The 14,741-nt window shown below is 42.5% G+C and overlaps 1 protein-coding gene across 1 annotated transcript; it reads left to right on the top strand.

Moving 5' to 3' along the window:
• The first annotated feature begins 13,441 nt into the window (after window positions 1-13,441).
• LOC139016111 (GTPase IMAP family member 7-like) lies at window positions 13,442-14,326 on the top strand. Its single transcript, XM_070423734.1, has one exon. The coding sequence runs from the start codon at window positions 13,442-13,444 to the stop codon at window positions 14,324-14,326; it is 885 nt and encodes a 294-aa protein (XP_070279835.1).
• Window positions 14,327-14,741: the final 415 nt, after the last annotated feature.

The raw sequence follows: 14,741 nt of genomic DNA, 5'->3' as shown, positions 1-14,741 counted from the left end.
CTCTCTGAAGGTGCTGGAGAGGATCCTTGCTGGGTCCCAGCTCCTTGTGGCTGCTGGCAACCCTTGGAGGTCCTTGGCTTGTAGATGCATTGCTCTCATGTCTTGACTGTTGCATTTTACAAGGACAAACTAGGCTATACCCTCCAAACTGTCTTTGGAAACGCAAGTGTATTGCTTTCAAGCTCTTTTTTCCACCCAGAAGTAGAACGTAAGTCAGTGACTTATATCACACATCGTATCAAGTATCACATTTCTTCCAGTGTCCAATACCATGGTCCTTACTTTGAACTGAGATCTCACCTTTAATATTCAAATTCCCAGCAACAGACTCTTCAAGGATATCTAGGCATTTTTTGTCAAGTGCCCCAGAATGCTCCCAGCGTCTGTGAATTTCCTAATTCCACAACCACACCCATATTTTGAGCATTTCTTTTACAGCAGAACCCCACTTCCTCGTATAAACACTGATCCTATGAAGTCAATTCTCCATTTTAAAGATCAGAAAAGGGAGTTACAGAGAGGTTAACCTATCCACATGTAGTAGGCTGAAAATTACACCCCCAACCCCATTTAAGCATTCCTAATCCCCAGAACATATAAATATTACCTTATTGCAGATGTAATGAAGTTAATGACTGCGATGGGGAGATTGTCTTGGATTATCTGAGTGGGTCCAACATGTAATCCCTAAGGCCCTCAGAAGAGGGAGGCAAGATCAAAGGAGGAAGAAGGCAATGTGATGGTGGCAGCAGTGATTGGAGTGATGTGATCACAAAATAAGGTATTCTGCAAGCTTCTAGAAGCTGGAAGAAGCAAGTGATGTATTTTCTCCTAGAGATACCAACAGCTCTGAGGATACCTTCATTTTATCTCCATAAGACTAATTTCAGGCTTCTAACCTCCAGAACTCTAAGAAAATTCATTTCAATTGTCTCAGGACTCTAAATGTTTGGTAATTTGTTATGGCAGCAATGGGCAACTGATATACCAAGTTAATTATTCATTATGGAAGTTTCAGGACAGTTCAAGAAACAATTCCTTTCACCTTCGGTTATTATTTTTGCAAAGTTGTAATAATTTTGAGCTTTGAATTTAACTAGAACATAGCAGCATACAAAGCCTTGAACTCCACAAGGCAGACTCTGATAGAAGTTAAAGAAATATATTTTAATAACCCCAGTCTTTAAAAAAAAGCCCACATATTTCCACATTGACATGTATGTCTATAATGTAAAGAATAAAGGGGGGGAAAGAATAATAGGGAAGTGTAAAATAGGAAGCGATGTCTTTCTCTACATTCATCTCTTTCCTTCTGACTAAGTGGAAGGAGCAGCATCCTGGGAGGGGGGAGAGCACCTTCATGGAGTTGCAGGTGGGGACCCACAGCAGAGAGACAGGTGGCTCACAGCAGAGCTGGGTGTGGAAAGGAGCTCCTAAGGACTAGAAGCATGGCCAAGTGAACAGCACAGGAGAGACATGAGGCAAAATCCCTTCTATCAAAGGACTCCTAGAGGAGGTCAGTCCTAAGAGAGGGTTCAGGGGTGGGAGCCATGTTCCAGATGCTCCTCCATTGCCAATGAACTCACAGCTAGGACCATTCAAGACCCACATTCTATTCCCTATGGCATCTATGGATTCTATTTCAACCACATGCCTCTTCCCTTTTGGGAACCTAGGAATGTGCGTGGAGAAGCAATTAGTAGTCCATGAAAATATAAAAGGCAGCTTCTGGCAGGACAAGTTTCTTTCAGGGAATATGGAGAATGAAGTGAAACTGGGGCACTGGTGGAGGAATTTTGATCAGGAGATGCAGTTCTGACTCTATTCTGGACTCATATATATGCAGCCTGTCAGGGTGAGCATCATGGATGTGTGACTTGTAGGTTTGCTCAAGGATCTGTGCTTAGAGGGTAGAAAGCTCTGTAATGTAATTTTCAAATTCTTCATGATTTTTAAACAATGGGCCTGGTAATTTCCTTTTGTGCCAGAACTTATGAATTTTGTAGCTGGTCCTGATCTGTGTCTTTACTGGAAATAGGAAAACTGTTACCTGGGTTCCTTCAAGGTGAGCAAAGTCATTCATACCAATAATTGGTCCAATAATATGGCCATTTACACCAACATTTCCAAATCTATCTGCTTCCCTCCATGGGTAGTAACCCTATTGTGCTCTACTTCATGGCACATCTGGTCCACTTAGTACCTATCCTCAAGCTTAGGCATTGACTAACCCACTTTCTCAATCTAGTGAAACAAAATGTGTAATCAAAATTTAATCTATTTGTGGTGATGCAACAGAGAACTAGAACATCTTGTCAACCATGAGAGATTCAACAGCCTGCCTCTGACCTGGAAACAATTTCTCGATCCTTTTGGATCCATCCACTGGTAACTCTAGGGTAAGCTGCCTCTGTCTGGGTCTGGAGAGGGAGAAGGTAAGAAGGTTGTGAGGGAAGGTTGCATATACCCCCTGGGTTCATCATAATGTGTCATTTAATGTAGACATTCAACCCTGCAAGAAACATATGAAAAAACAAACAAACAAAAACAGAGATTGTGATCATTGGGAGACTTTTCCCAGGCCTCTCCTTCCTCGTTTCCATTTGGCTCCCAATGGTTTATACCCCTTTGGCTTTGTACATGAATTTTGTTAATTTCTGAATGAGTAACTTGAGACCCTCCTGAAAGAATAGACTCAAAACCCATATTGTACCATCACCAGCAAGACCCAAGGGTACACCAAGCCCTATGTCCAACTTTCTTCTTCCAGAATGATCCTGCAGTCTCCCACTGCACCAGGGAAGTTGACAGACACTGTGCCTGGCTTTTGGGGAGCAGGATTTATGCCATTTAATAAGGGCCTTTGGATCTACTACTGTAACTCAAAACACCAAATATAGCTTTGGTAATTCTGGTACAAGAGCAAGCACTTGGAGTAAAAGGTTTCAACTTGGCAAAACAGAAGCATCCACCAAATTAGAGGAAATATTACTGTCTATTTAAAGGCAAACAGTCCTCCATTGATTCCACCCAATCTGAGCTTCCTGGCTCATTGGTTTAAAAGGGTGTGAACACTTTTACTTCACAGTTAAAATAAAGCAGCAGCTGGAAGAGTGTCTTTGGAGAACATTTGAGAACTCATCGATGGGTTGAAAAGAAGGTGAGTCTGGCTGTGAAGCAGCCCTGAGCACTAGCGTTGTTTGGGCAGTAGGTCCATGGAGTGTTCATGGTGTGGGTTCTGGTCCCAAGAAGGACCAGGTTCTGTGCCAGCAGCACAGCAGCGGGGGGGATGCTGCCAGAGGGTAATTATAGAGGGTAGGGAGGGGAGTCTGGAGCTTTATTAGTACAACTAGAGGCCTGATGCACAAAATCTGTGCAAGGGTCTTGGTCCTCGCAGGCCAGGTTACCTGCTTTGGCTGGCCCTCCCAGCCCCCCGGGGCTGTCTGCCTCAGCCAGCCCTCCCAGCTGTGGAGGCTTGCCTTGAGCCTCACAACCCCAGTTTCATCCACAAGGCAGTCTGAACATTATTCTGTCTAATTAGCATATTACGCTTTTATTATTATAGATGTTACATGTCTCATATTGATCAGGACACATCTGTGCTGACTGGTGCACCTTCATGCATTTGCTGCGCTGATAGACACTGAGGGCTGCCTGACAACCCCTCCTTTTCCCTGGACAGGAATTGAGTGTCCCCAAGGAATGTCTTTAGAGCTTGAGGGCAATTTAGAGACTGACCTGTTTAACTCCCTCTTTCTACAGAAAAAGAAGCAGGGTCCCTGAGACTGTGGTGATTCCTTGGGTTGCCCACATCACTAAGGGAAGAGGATATCTGGACTGCAGTTTGCAGAATCCTTTTCATGGGTAGAGGATGGCTATTCTGCAGGAACAATGTATATGAAACCCTCCACTTAATGGCCCTAGTTGCAGGCTTCCTAAAAGTGTTCTGTCTGGAAAGAGTGTGGACTCTCCTCCCTGCCCTCTCTTGATCTAGCTCTGATTCCATGTAATTTTAGAATCCTGGGTCTGAGAAGACACTGAGAGGAGGCCGATGTGTGCAGTGGTTAGTAGGGAAGGTGGTAGTCAGATGGACTTGGAATTTGATGCCCTGCTCTGCCCTATACCTATTAGCACTGTGACCTTAGGCAAGTGTCTCAGCATTTTCAAGCGACATCAATGTCTTTATTTAAAAAGTTAAATAATAGTCGAAACTGGTTTGGCTCCGTGGCTAGAGCGTCAGCCTGCAGACTGAAAGGTCCCAGGTTCGATTCCGGTCAAGGGCATGTACCTGGGTTACGGGCACATCCCCAGTGGGAGATGTGCAGGAGGCAGCTGATCGATGTTTCTCTCTCATCGATTTTCTAACTCTCTATCTCTCTCCCTTCCTCTCTGTAAAAAATCAATAAAATATATTTTTAAAAAATAAATAAATAAAATAAAATAAAAAGTTAAATAATAAAATGAGCTTTTTGCAGGCTATTACGGGTGAGTAGGTGAGATAATGTACAAAAAATTATCAAGGTGCTTGTTATAGAATGTCAGCAGTAGTTATATTACACACATATCAAATTTTTATTGTTGAAAAATGTTAATTACTCAAACAAAGGAACAATACAAGGAACTTCCATCTACATTGATCAGTGGTTGGCAAACTCATTAGTCAATAGAGCCAAATATCAACAGTACAACGATTAAAATTTCTTTTGAGAGCCAAATTTTTTAAACTTAAACTATATAGGTAGGTACATTGTTATTAACTTAATTAGGGTACTCTTAAGGCTTAGGAAGAGCCACACTCAAGGACCCAAAGAGCCGCATGTGGCTCGGGAGCCGCAGTTTGCCAACCACGGACCTAGACCAAGCTTCCACAATTATTAAGTGATGCCAATCTTGTTTCATCTCTATACTCACCACTCCCCAGCCACCCCACATTATTTTGAAGCAAATATCATTGTTTCATTTTATCAGTAAATATTTGAAACCATTTAAAAATATGACCTTAATCAGGCTTCAAAAGGCAAATAGAATTTTTTACAATTTACCACTTGCCTTCAGATTCCCCTGATTGTCTCATAATTTAAAAAACTGTTTGAAGTTGGATCCAATTAAGATTCATAAATTGCAATTGTTTGGTTTCTCATGTATTTAATTTAATATATAGCTTTCTCACCTTCCCTGTTTCTTTCTGGAAAATTTCTCTGTGTAAGAAGGAAGAAGTCTTTTTCCCAAAAGAAGAGCGCAGTTTACATTTTGTTGATTAACATTCTCAGGGTGTCATTTTACCTTCCCTTCTAGTTCCAGTGTTTTGTGGGAAGCAATATTTAAGGAGAGGCTTGATCTGACTCAGGTTTGACAATTTGGTGGGAGTACATCATAGGTTGAGCTGTAAACGACCCTCAGAAGCACATAATATTTGTTTGTCTCTCTTTCATTGACATTAATCGATGTTAATGATGGCCTAAATTTTATTAAAGATCAGAAGTGATTGTTAGGTCACCAAGGAGGAATGTACGAGGCCAGAGTGGTGAGGGATTAGGAATTTATTGGATCATCCGCACACCAGGTGGCTGAGCCGGGATGGCTCCCACCCCCAGTGACAGGAGTCAGAGGCTTTTAAAGGACTTTCGGAAGGCTTTTTCTAGACAGAGACTTCTCTATGCATGCCAGGAGGGGAGATAATGGAATGTGGTCACCGCAAGTGAAATATGGTCTCAGCAAAGTTAATGTCCATAGTGAAATAGCCTGAAAAGCCAGTTCCCAGGGGAGGGGTATTGATTCAATTACTCAATCAAACCTAACAGTGATGATTCAGATCCTATCATTCTTCCCTTAGTTATTAGATGGAAAAATCTTCTAAAAAGAAAGTTCCCTTCAACCATTCTCTCATTTCCATGAAGTACAGTGGTATCTGAAAGACAAGATAAATGCTCAATTCTTTCCCTTTATTTGTCAATGTTCATAACAAGAAGATGCTTTCCTAGCACACTCCCAAGGGAGCGATTGACTATTTTAAGCAGAAGGCCTTGTTATGAACTCGTGTATTCTAAGATATCTGAGATACTTTGATTCATTGGAGTTTTTATTGATGCTCACATTGCCTCATCCATGTCCAGTTGCATTCTCTTGAGGTTAGCTCTTAAGTCCTTTCCATGAGATCCCAGTGATTTTTGAGAGCATCCTAGCTTTCTTGTTGTCAAGAGACTGAAGGCTCAATTGAAGCATGTTCTGCCTATTCCTAGAATCAGTACTTTATTTATAAAACCCTAATTTTTTGGTGGAAAATGGCATTTGAAAACCACACTCTAGGCACTAAGGGGAGTAAGGGTCATTGTCACTGGGCTCATTATTATCTCTACTAGAGGCCTGGTGCACAAAAATTTGTGCACTGGCGGGGGGGGGGGGGTCCTTCTGCCTGGCCTGTGCCCTCTTTTGGTCTGAGACCCCTCAGGGGATGACCACATGCTGGCTTAGGCCTGCTCCCCAGGTCATTTTGCCTAAGCTAAGACATCCCTCTGGCTGCCCGGCAGCCTTCGGGGAATGTCCACTTGCCAGCAGGGAGCAGGCCTAAGCTGCAGTCGGACATCCTTGGCACTGCTGAGGAGGGGAGAGAGGCTTCCACCACCACCCCTGTACTGGCAGCCTTCAGCCTGGCTTGTGGCTGAGCAGAGCTCTCCCTGTGGGGAGTGCAGTGACCACCAGGGGGCAGCTTCTGCATTGAGCATCTGCCCCCTGGTGGTCAGTGTGTGTCATAGTAACCAGTCATTTCCAGTCCTCTGCTGTTAGGGTCAATTTGTATATGACCCTTCTATTATATAGGATAGAGGCCTGGTGCATGGGTGGCAGCCTGCTGGTTTTCCCTGAAGGGTGTCCTGGATCAGGGTGGGGTCCCACTGGGGTGCCTGGCCAGCCTGGGTGAGGGGCTGAGGGCCATTTTCAGACTGGTCACACCTGCTTCAAGGTGGGAGTCCCCACTGGAGTGCCTGGCCAGCTTGGGTGAAGGCTGAGGGCTGTTTTCAGGCTGGCCATACCCCCTTCAGGGAGGAGGGTCCTGCTGAGGTGCTTGGCCAGCCTGGGTGAGTGGCTGATGGCTGTTTCCAGGATGGCCAAGGCACCCAGTGTGGACCCTCACACCATGAGGGTGTGGCCAGCCTGGGTGAGGGGATGATGGCTGTTTGCAAGCTGGCCCCAGGCCCTTCAGGGTGGGAGTCCCTCCTGGGGTGCCTGGCCAGCCTGGGTGAGGAGCTGAGGGCTGTTTGCAAGCTGATCAAGCCCTGAAGCAGGGACTCTACCCCTTGAGGGTGTGGCCAGCCTGGGTGAGGGGCTGAGGGCCGTTTTCAGGCTGGCCACAGCCTCTTCAGGGTGGGGGTCCCAGCTGGGGTGCCTGGCCTGCCTGGGTGAGGGGCTGATGACTGTTTGCAGGCCGGCCAAAGCCCCTTCAGGGTGGGTGTACCCTAGGGTGCCTGGCCAGCCTGCATGAGGGGCTGTTGGCTGTTTACAGGCTGGCCACAGCCCCTTCAGGGTCGGGGTCACCGCTGGGGTGCCTGGCCAGCCTAGGTGAGGGGCTGATGGCTCTTCGCAGGTTGGCCATAGCCCCCAGCCACCCAACCTCCCAGTGGAGGCTGGCTGGAAGCAGGTATCTGGGATTTATTTATCTTGTATAATTGAAACTTTATTGCATTTAGCGGAGGCCACAGCCGGCCAGGGCAGGCAAAAAGCTTGGCTTCCTCCATCGCCGGGCAAACAAGCCTTCTGCTTGCTCCAGCTCTGTATCTGCCAGCCACCATCTTGGTTGGGTTAATTTGCATGTAGTCGCTCTGATTGGTTGCTGGTCATGGCTTGGGGCGTAGCAAAGGCACAGTCAATTTGCATGTTTCTCTTTTATTAGATTAGATGGCTTTTCAATGGACTTCAAAGCTGCACACACACATGCAAGAATAGGATTTTTGATAACAATATTATTTTTTTAAATACATTTTATTGATTCTTTAGAGAGAGGCAGGGAGAGAGATAGAGAGTTAGAAACATCAATGAGAGAGAAACATCGATCAGCTGCCTCCTGCATGCCTCCTACTGGGGATGTGCCCGCAACCAAGGTACATGCCCTTTACTGGAATCGAACCTGGGACTTTTCAGTCCTCAGGCTGAAGCTCTATCCACTGAGCCAAACCAGTTACGGCAACAATATTATTTTTTTCAGGTTATTTTTTTTTTGTTAAACTTAAGTTAATAACACTAAGGATGGACAATGAAATTATTGCTTTTTTAAGTGTCTTGAACCAATTCCCTATATGGTCCATCCACCCCACAGTATACAATTATATTTGTTTGCCATTTCATTTTGGTCTTAGTATTTTGAAACATTTTTTTTCTTTTGGTATAATGATGTAAGCTACCTACATGGTCTCAAGATCAAATGTATGAAATATTAGTGTAACCAAGAAATCCAGTTTCCAGCTTCTGTTCTTGTTCCCTCCACCCTGCTTCTCCCATCCACATGTAAGTAAATTATTGTTGGTTTATTTTTCAGAGTATCATGCTATTGCCTTTTCATATATATGAAAGATATATGTCTTATATTTTACTAGTTGTACCAGTTAAAAATGAAGATTTTGTAATCACAGAAAATATGATAATTTCAAGAGAAACACCTAATGTGCTTTATTCAAAGTAATGTCCATCTCTAGCTACACATTTCCCCATCTTTCAGGTAATTTGTGGATACCGCCTTAATAGAACTTTTCTTATTTTAAGGCAAACAATTGAGAGACCCAATTTTCCACTTCCTTGTTCGTTTTGAAGTGCTGCTCAGAAAGTGCATGTGCCATCGATCAGATCAAGTGGTAATCTGAAGAAGCAAGGTCTGGTGAATACAGCAGGTGGGTTAATACTTCCCAGACAAGATCTTTTAATGTGTCTTTAACTGGTTTTGAAGTGTGTGATGGTGTGTCATCATGAAGCAAAATTACTTTGCTGTGTCTTCTGAAACATTCTGGTCATTTCACCATCAAAGTGTGGTTCAATTGATTATTTATTAACAGTTTCACCTGGCTTTAGAAGCTCATAATACACCACACCTTCCTGATCCCACCAAACGTCGTGCACTGTCTTCTTTCCGAAGTGATTTGGCCTTGCTGTCGATGTTGATGGTTGACCTGGATCAACCCATGATTTTGTGCGTTTGGGATTCTCAAGTAAATCCACTTTTCATCACCAGTCACAATTCGATGCAAAAAAGTCTTTCTTTTGTGCCATTGAAACAACATTTTACTGATGACTTTTCGGTTTTTCCATTTGTCTTTCTTTCAGTTGATATGGCACCCATTTTCCTTCCTTTAAAATCTTTCCCATTGCTTGTAAATGATCGGAAATTGTTTGCTGAGCAACGTTTAATCTTTCTGCAAGTTGTTTTTGAGTTTGACACGCATCTTCATCCAATAATGCTTGTAATTGGTGGTCTTCAAACTTTTTCGGTTGACCTGGATGTTCTTTGTCTTCCACATCAAAATCATCATTTTTAAAGCATTTAAACCAGCATTCACAAGTATCTTGAGATGGAGCATGTTCCCCCTAAGCTTCCCAAAGTATATGATAATTTTTACTTCAAAATAAAGTAATGAATTAAAACTTTCTGCAAATGCTCTTTTCTTGGCACAAAATTTGACATTTTTAAGCGTAAAAATATCTATAATGTTAACACTTTCAGAAAATTTGACATATAAAGATTTGAAACTTGTTGTCATACAACAAAATAGCATACATATAAAATCGCATATGTATCAACATATGTGTAACTCCATCTATTGAAAAAAAATCTGCATTGTTAACCGCTACACCTAGTATGTATGTAGTTCATATTCTTCCTTATTATAAAAACTAGAGGCCCGGTGCACAAACATTTGTGCACTCGGGGAGGTCCCTCAGCCCTGCCTATGGCCTCTTGCAGTCTGGGACCCCTTTGAGGATGTCCACCTGCTGGCTTAGGCCCACTCCCTGGGGGATCGGGCCCAAGCTGGAAGTCAGACATGCTTCTGGCAGCCCGGCAACCCTTGGTGGATGTCCACTTGCCAGCAGGGAGCAGGCCTAAGCTGCAGTCGGACACCCTTAGTGCTGCTGAGGAGGCAGGAGAGGCTCCCACCACCACTGTACAGGCAGCCATCAGCCTGGCTTGTGGCTGAGCAGAACTCTCCCTGTGGGAGCGCACTGACCACCAGGGGGGAGCTCCTGCATTGAGTGTCTGCCCCCTGGTGGTCAGTGTGTGTCATAGTGACCAGTCATTCCCAGTCGTTCTGCTGTTAGGGTCAATTTACATATTACCCTTTTATTATATAGAATAGAGGCCTGATGCATGGGTGGGGGCTGACTGGTTTGCCCTGAAGGGTGTCCTGGATCAGGGTGGGGGTCCTGCTGGGGTGTCTGGCCAGACTGGGTGAGGGGCTGATGGCTGTTTGCAGGCTTCTCAAACCCCCTTCAGAGTAGAGGTCCCCACTGGGGTGCCTGGCCATCCTGGGTGAGGGGCTGATGGCTGTTTTCAGACTGACCAAGCCCCCGGCTACTGAAGCTCCCAGCCTTTCCTTTTTTTTATTTGCTCCAGCTCCGTGGCAATGGCGACTGGAAACAGGTATCTGGGGTTTATTTACCTTGTATAATTTAAACTTTGTTGCTTTTTGAGTGCAGCTCAGAGCCAGTGGCAGGCTGGCTTCCTTCATCACTGGAGCAAGCAAGCCTCCTACTCTCTCCAGCTCCATGTCCATGGCCTGCTGAAACCAGGTATCTGGGGTTTATTTACCTTCTATAATTGAAACTTTGTTGCTTTGAGTGTAGCTTTGAGCAGGCCATGACAGGCAGAGAACCTTGGCTTTCTCCATCACTGGAGTAAGCAAGCCTCCTGTTCACTTCAGCTCAGTGGCTGCCAGCTGCCATCTTTGTCGGCAGTTAATTTGCATATCTCGCTGATAAGCCAATGGGAGGCATAGCGAATGTATGGTCAATTACCATGTTTGTCTATTATTAGGTAAGATACATTATTTTCAAATCTACATTATTTTCTTCACTTTTTTTCCACTTAATGATGTGTCCTAGAGACCTCTCCATGCTTGTATAGAGAGACACATTCCTTTTCACAGTTGGACAGTCCTTCAGTGTGTGAATATATCTTAGGTAATTCAACCAGTCCCTACTGATGACCATTTGAAAGGCTTTTGTTCTTTTGCTAGTACAAATAATGTTGCAATAAATAGCATTATGTGTCATTTTTCTGCATTGTTGTCAGTGTACTTAAGGGATAAATATTAAAATGGAGGATTGACAATGAATGAGAAAATGCATATGTACTTTCACAGGACAGTGCTGACTTCCCTTCTGTATGGTGTGGAATGGTTTTCCATTCTCACCAGCCATGGAGGAGAGGACCTGCTTCCCTCATACCTTTACCAACAGATTATGCTAGCAAACATTTGGACTTTTGCCAAACCTGGAGGTGTCAAATAGTATCTCATTTCAGAAATAGAGGTGTGATTTAATTAATATTTTTCATGATTTTATTTTTTGTGTTTTGATTTATTTTTCTCTGAGTGTATGTTAATGTCTTTTGATATATTCAAGGTATATTTAAATTCATTTTTCTCTGAATGTTTATTCCCATATCTTGCTCCATTTACTATTAAGTTGCTGGTATTTGGTTTCTGCACTTTTTAATTTTCTTTGTATAACAGGAACATTTACGCCTTTGCTTTAAGCTTAAAAATATTACTGTCCCTAATTTGGCATTTTTGCTTCAATTTTTCAAATGTGTCTTTTGTCCCACATTATCTGTGATATTTTAATGTAATCAAACTTATTCATCCTTCTCTTTGCTCTATTTCAAATCTTAGAAATATTTTCCTTGCCTCCAGGTTACAAATAAGTTACCCATGTTTTTTTATTTTATTTATATGTTTGTTTGGGTGTTTGTTTGTTTTTAACATTTAAACTTCTAATCTGCTTGCAATTTGAATGGCATGAGGCAATGAATGCAATTTTATCTTTTCTCTGTATGGTTATACAGTTATCCCAAAGTTACTTTATCACAACATCTTTAGTTCCTTTGATGTGGTATGCTGTCTTATTGAATCTAAATGTAACATAGTGTTATTGAATTGAATATAAATGAATAAGGTATGAATAATTTGGTCTGTTTCTGAATTTTCTGTTTTTGGTTCACTTTTATCTCTATTGGTACAACAATATCACACTTCTGTAATCATAGAAATTACAATGCTTGACTCATTGTAGAGCTAGTCCTTCCTCCTTGTTCTTTTTCTCAATGAAGCTGAATAACTTTCTTTTTTTTCTTTATTGAAATGAACTTTATAATCCACCATTTAACTTTATAATACACTATTTTTTCACCTGCATGAAAAAAATAGTGATGACAAAAATTTAAATTTACAGTTATATAAAATAATGTTAGAGAAGTATCAACTTTTTCTTCATCCCAAAACTTTATAATCCATTATTTTAACATTATAATCTACTCTTTCTCAGCTACAGAGAAAAAGTGATGATAAAAATTTTAAATTATATTTATATAAGATTAAGTTAGATAATTATCTGTTAATTGCATTGTATAAAATGCTTTAAACATGGATCAGTTTTGAATTTGGTCAAAAGTCTTGACTGTACTAGGTAATTTTCTACTTCATGTATACTAATAAAAGGGTAATATGGTAATTAGACCGAATCAACCAGACATCTTCCAGATCTCTGACTTCCTTCCTGACAAAGCCACCATGGTGGGGGCTAAGGCAGAGGCCATTAGGGGTTATCAGGCCAGCAGGGGAGCAGTTAGGGGCAATCAGGCAAGCAGGCAGAGTAGTTAATGGTAATCAGGCAGGCAGAAAGGCAAGTGGTTAGGAGCCAGCAGTCCTGGATTGCAAGAGTCATGTCTGACTGCCGATTTAGGCCCAATCCCAGGCTGAGGGACTCTCCCCACCCCCATGCACAAATTTTGCACACTGGGCCTCTGGTCTATTCAAAGATGTGTTGACACAACAAATTTTGGTATGAATATTTCCAAATGAGACACATCTGTAGCTTTATTTATTGGTCAAATCTCTGTTAGCCTTTAGGATCAATATCACACTTGATTCAGAGAAAGAATTGAAAGATTTCCCTCTTTTTTGTATGACCAGGAATAGCTCAAATATCATTGAGATGATCAGCTTTATAGAGGTTTAAGTGAGTTCTCCTATGAAAGCACCTGGATCTTGTACTCTTTTATGAGAAAACTCTGCTTTATTATTTCCTCCAGATGAGGAATAGATGATTATAAATTTTCAGGGAGGGAAAGAACAAAGAAAAGAGGTTTGGGAATGGTTCGCACTTACCTAAGTACCCTTTCCCCTTCTCATTCCCTTCCTTAAGGTCTTGTTGGTACCTGTACCCCCTAGCCTCTTGAAAGAAGATGTCTGGCCTTCCTGACAACATTCTGAGAATTGTTCTGGTGGGGAAAACTGGAAGTGGAAAAAGTGCAACAGCAAACACGATCCTTGGCAGAAAAAAATTTGATTCTAAAATTGCTGCCCATGCTGTTACCAAGTCCTGTCAGAAAGGAGAGCGACAATGGGAGGGGAGGAACCTTCTTGTCGTGGATACTCCAGGGCTCTTTGATACTAAGGACAAAATGATGTACACCTGTGAGGAAATCAGCCAGTGTGTCCTCCAGTCTTTCCCGGGGCCCCACGCCATCATCCTGGTTCTACAGCTGGGCCGCTACACGGAGGAGGAGCAGAATACGGTTAAATTGATCAAGAAAATCTTTGGGAAGTCAGCCATGAAACACATGATCATCTTGTTCACTCGCAAAGATGAATTGGGTGATCAGACACTGAATGACTTTTTAAAGGAGGCAGGAAACCTGCAAAGCATCATCCAGGAGTGTGGGAACTGCTGCTGTGCCTTCAATAATAAAGAAAGTATAGAGAAAGCTGACAAGGAAGCTCAACTGAGGGAGCTGGTGGAGCTGGTGGAGCTGGTGGGGGAGAATGGAAGGTCTCACTTTTCTGCTCCCATCTATAAGAATGTAATGGAGAGGCTGCAACATGAGATAGAGGCCTTGAAGATAATCTATGAAAGTAAATTAGAAGAAGAAACTAAATCAGTTAAAGAGAAATGTGCTCAGGGGAAAATATCAAAGCAAGTCACGGAGAAGGAAATATCAATGCTATCAGAGACCTTTAAGACAAAACTCGAAAATATTAGGGAAGAAGCTGAAAAGAATATATTTCAAGATGTTGTAAAAATAGTTTGGGATGTACTTTCAAGCATATGGGATATGTTTTGGAAATAATGTAAATTATATTTTTGTTTCTTAATTTACTGTGATTTGTTAATGTGGTTAATTATATTTTCCAAAGATGACTAAAACAATATATTCGATCTCATCCATTTTTTCATATAATCAGTTTGTTTTTTCTTCTGTTGAATTATAGGATTTGTCCTCTTGATATTTTTTTCTTCTGTTGAATTATAGGATTTGTCCTCTTGATATTTAATGGACTTTTGACTGCTTTGACAACTAAGGTGTGGTTGTGACTTCAAAAGTGAGATAGGGAAAATGCCTCTTCGCTCCCTAGGGTTTGTGGGCTTGGCACTTGGCCACCATGTAGTGAGGAAGCCCAGGTTGCCCATCGAGAGGCCACATGAAGAGGACTTGAAGTCACTGGCCCACCCCCCTGGCTGGTCTTTCATCTCCAGCAGAACCA

The sequence above is a fragment of the Myotis yumanensis genome, unplaced genomic scaffold (genome assembly GCF_028538775.1).
Source record: "Myotis yumanensis isolate MYYU_CA2020_CCGP unplaced genomic scaffold, mMyoYum1.0.hap1 SCAF_9, whole genome shotgun sequence".
Lineage (NCBI taxonomy): Eukaryota > Metazoa > Chordata > Mammalia > Chiroptera > Vespertilionidae > Myotis > Myotis yumanensis.
The sequence above is the reverse complement of the archived record's forward strand: the minus strand, read 5'-3'. Positions and strand labels throughout refer to the sequence as shown.

What these genes read in the sequence shown, in the direction of transcription:
- LOC139016111 (XM_070423734.1), top strand. Translation starts at nt 13,442, where the DNA reads ATGTCTGGCCTTCCTGACAACATTCTGAGAATTGTTCTGGTGGGGAAA.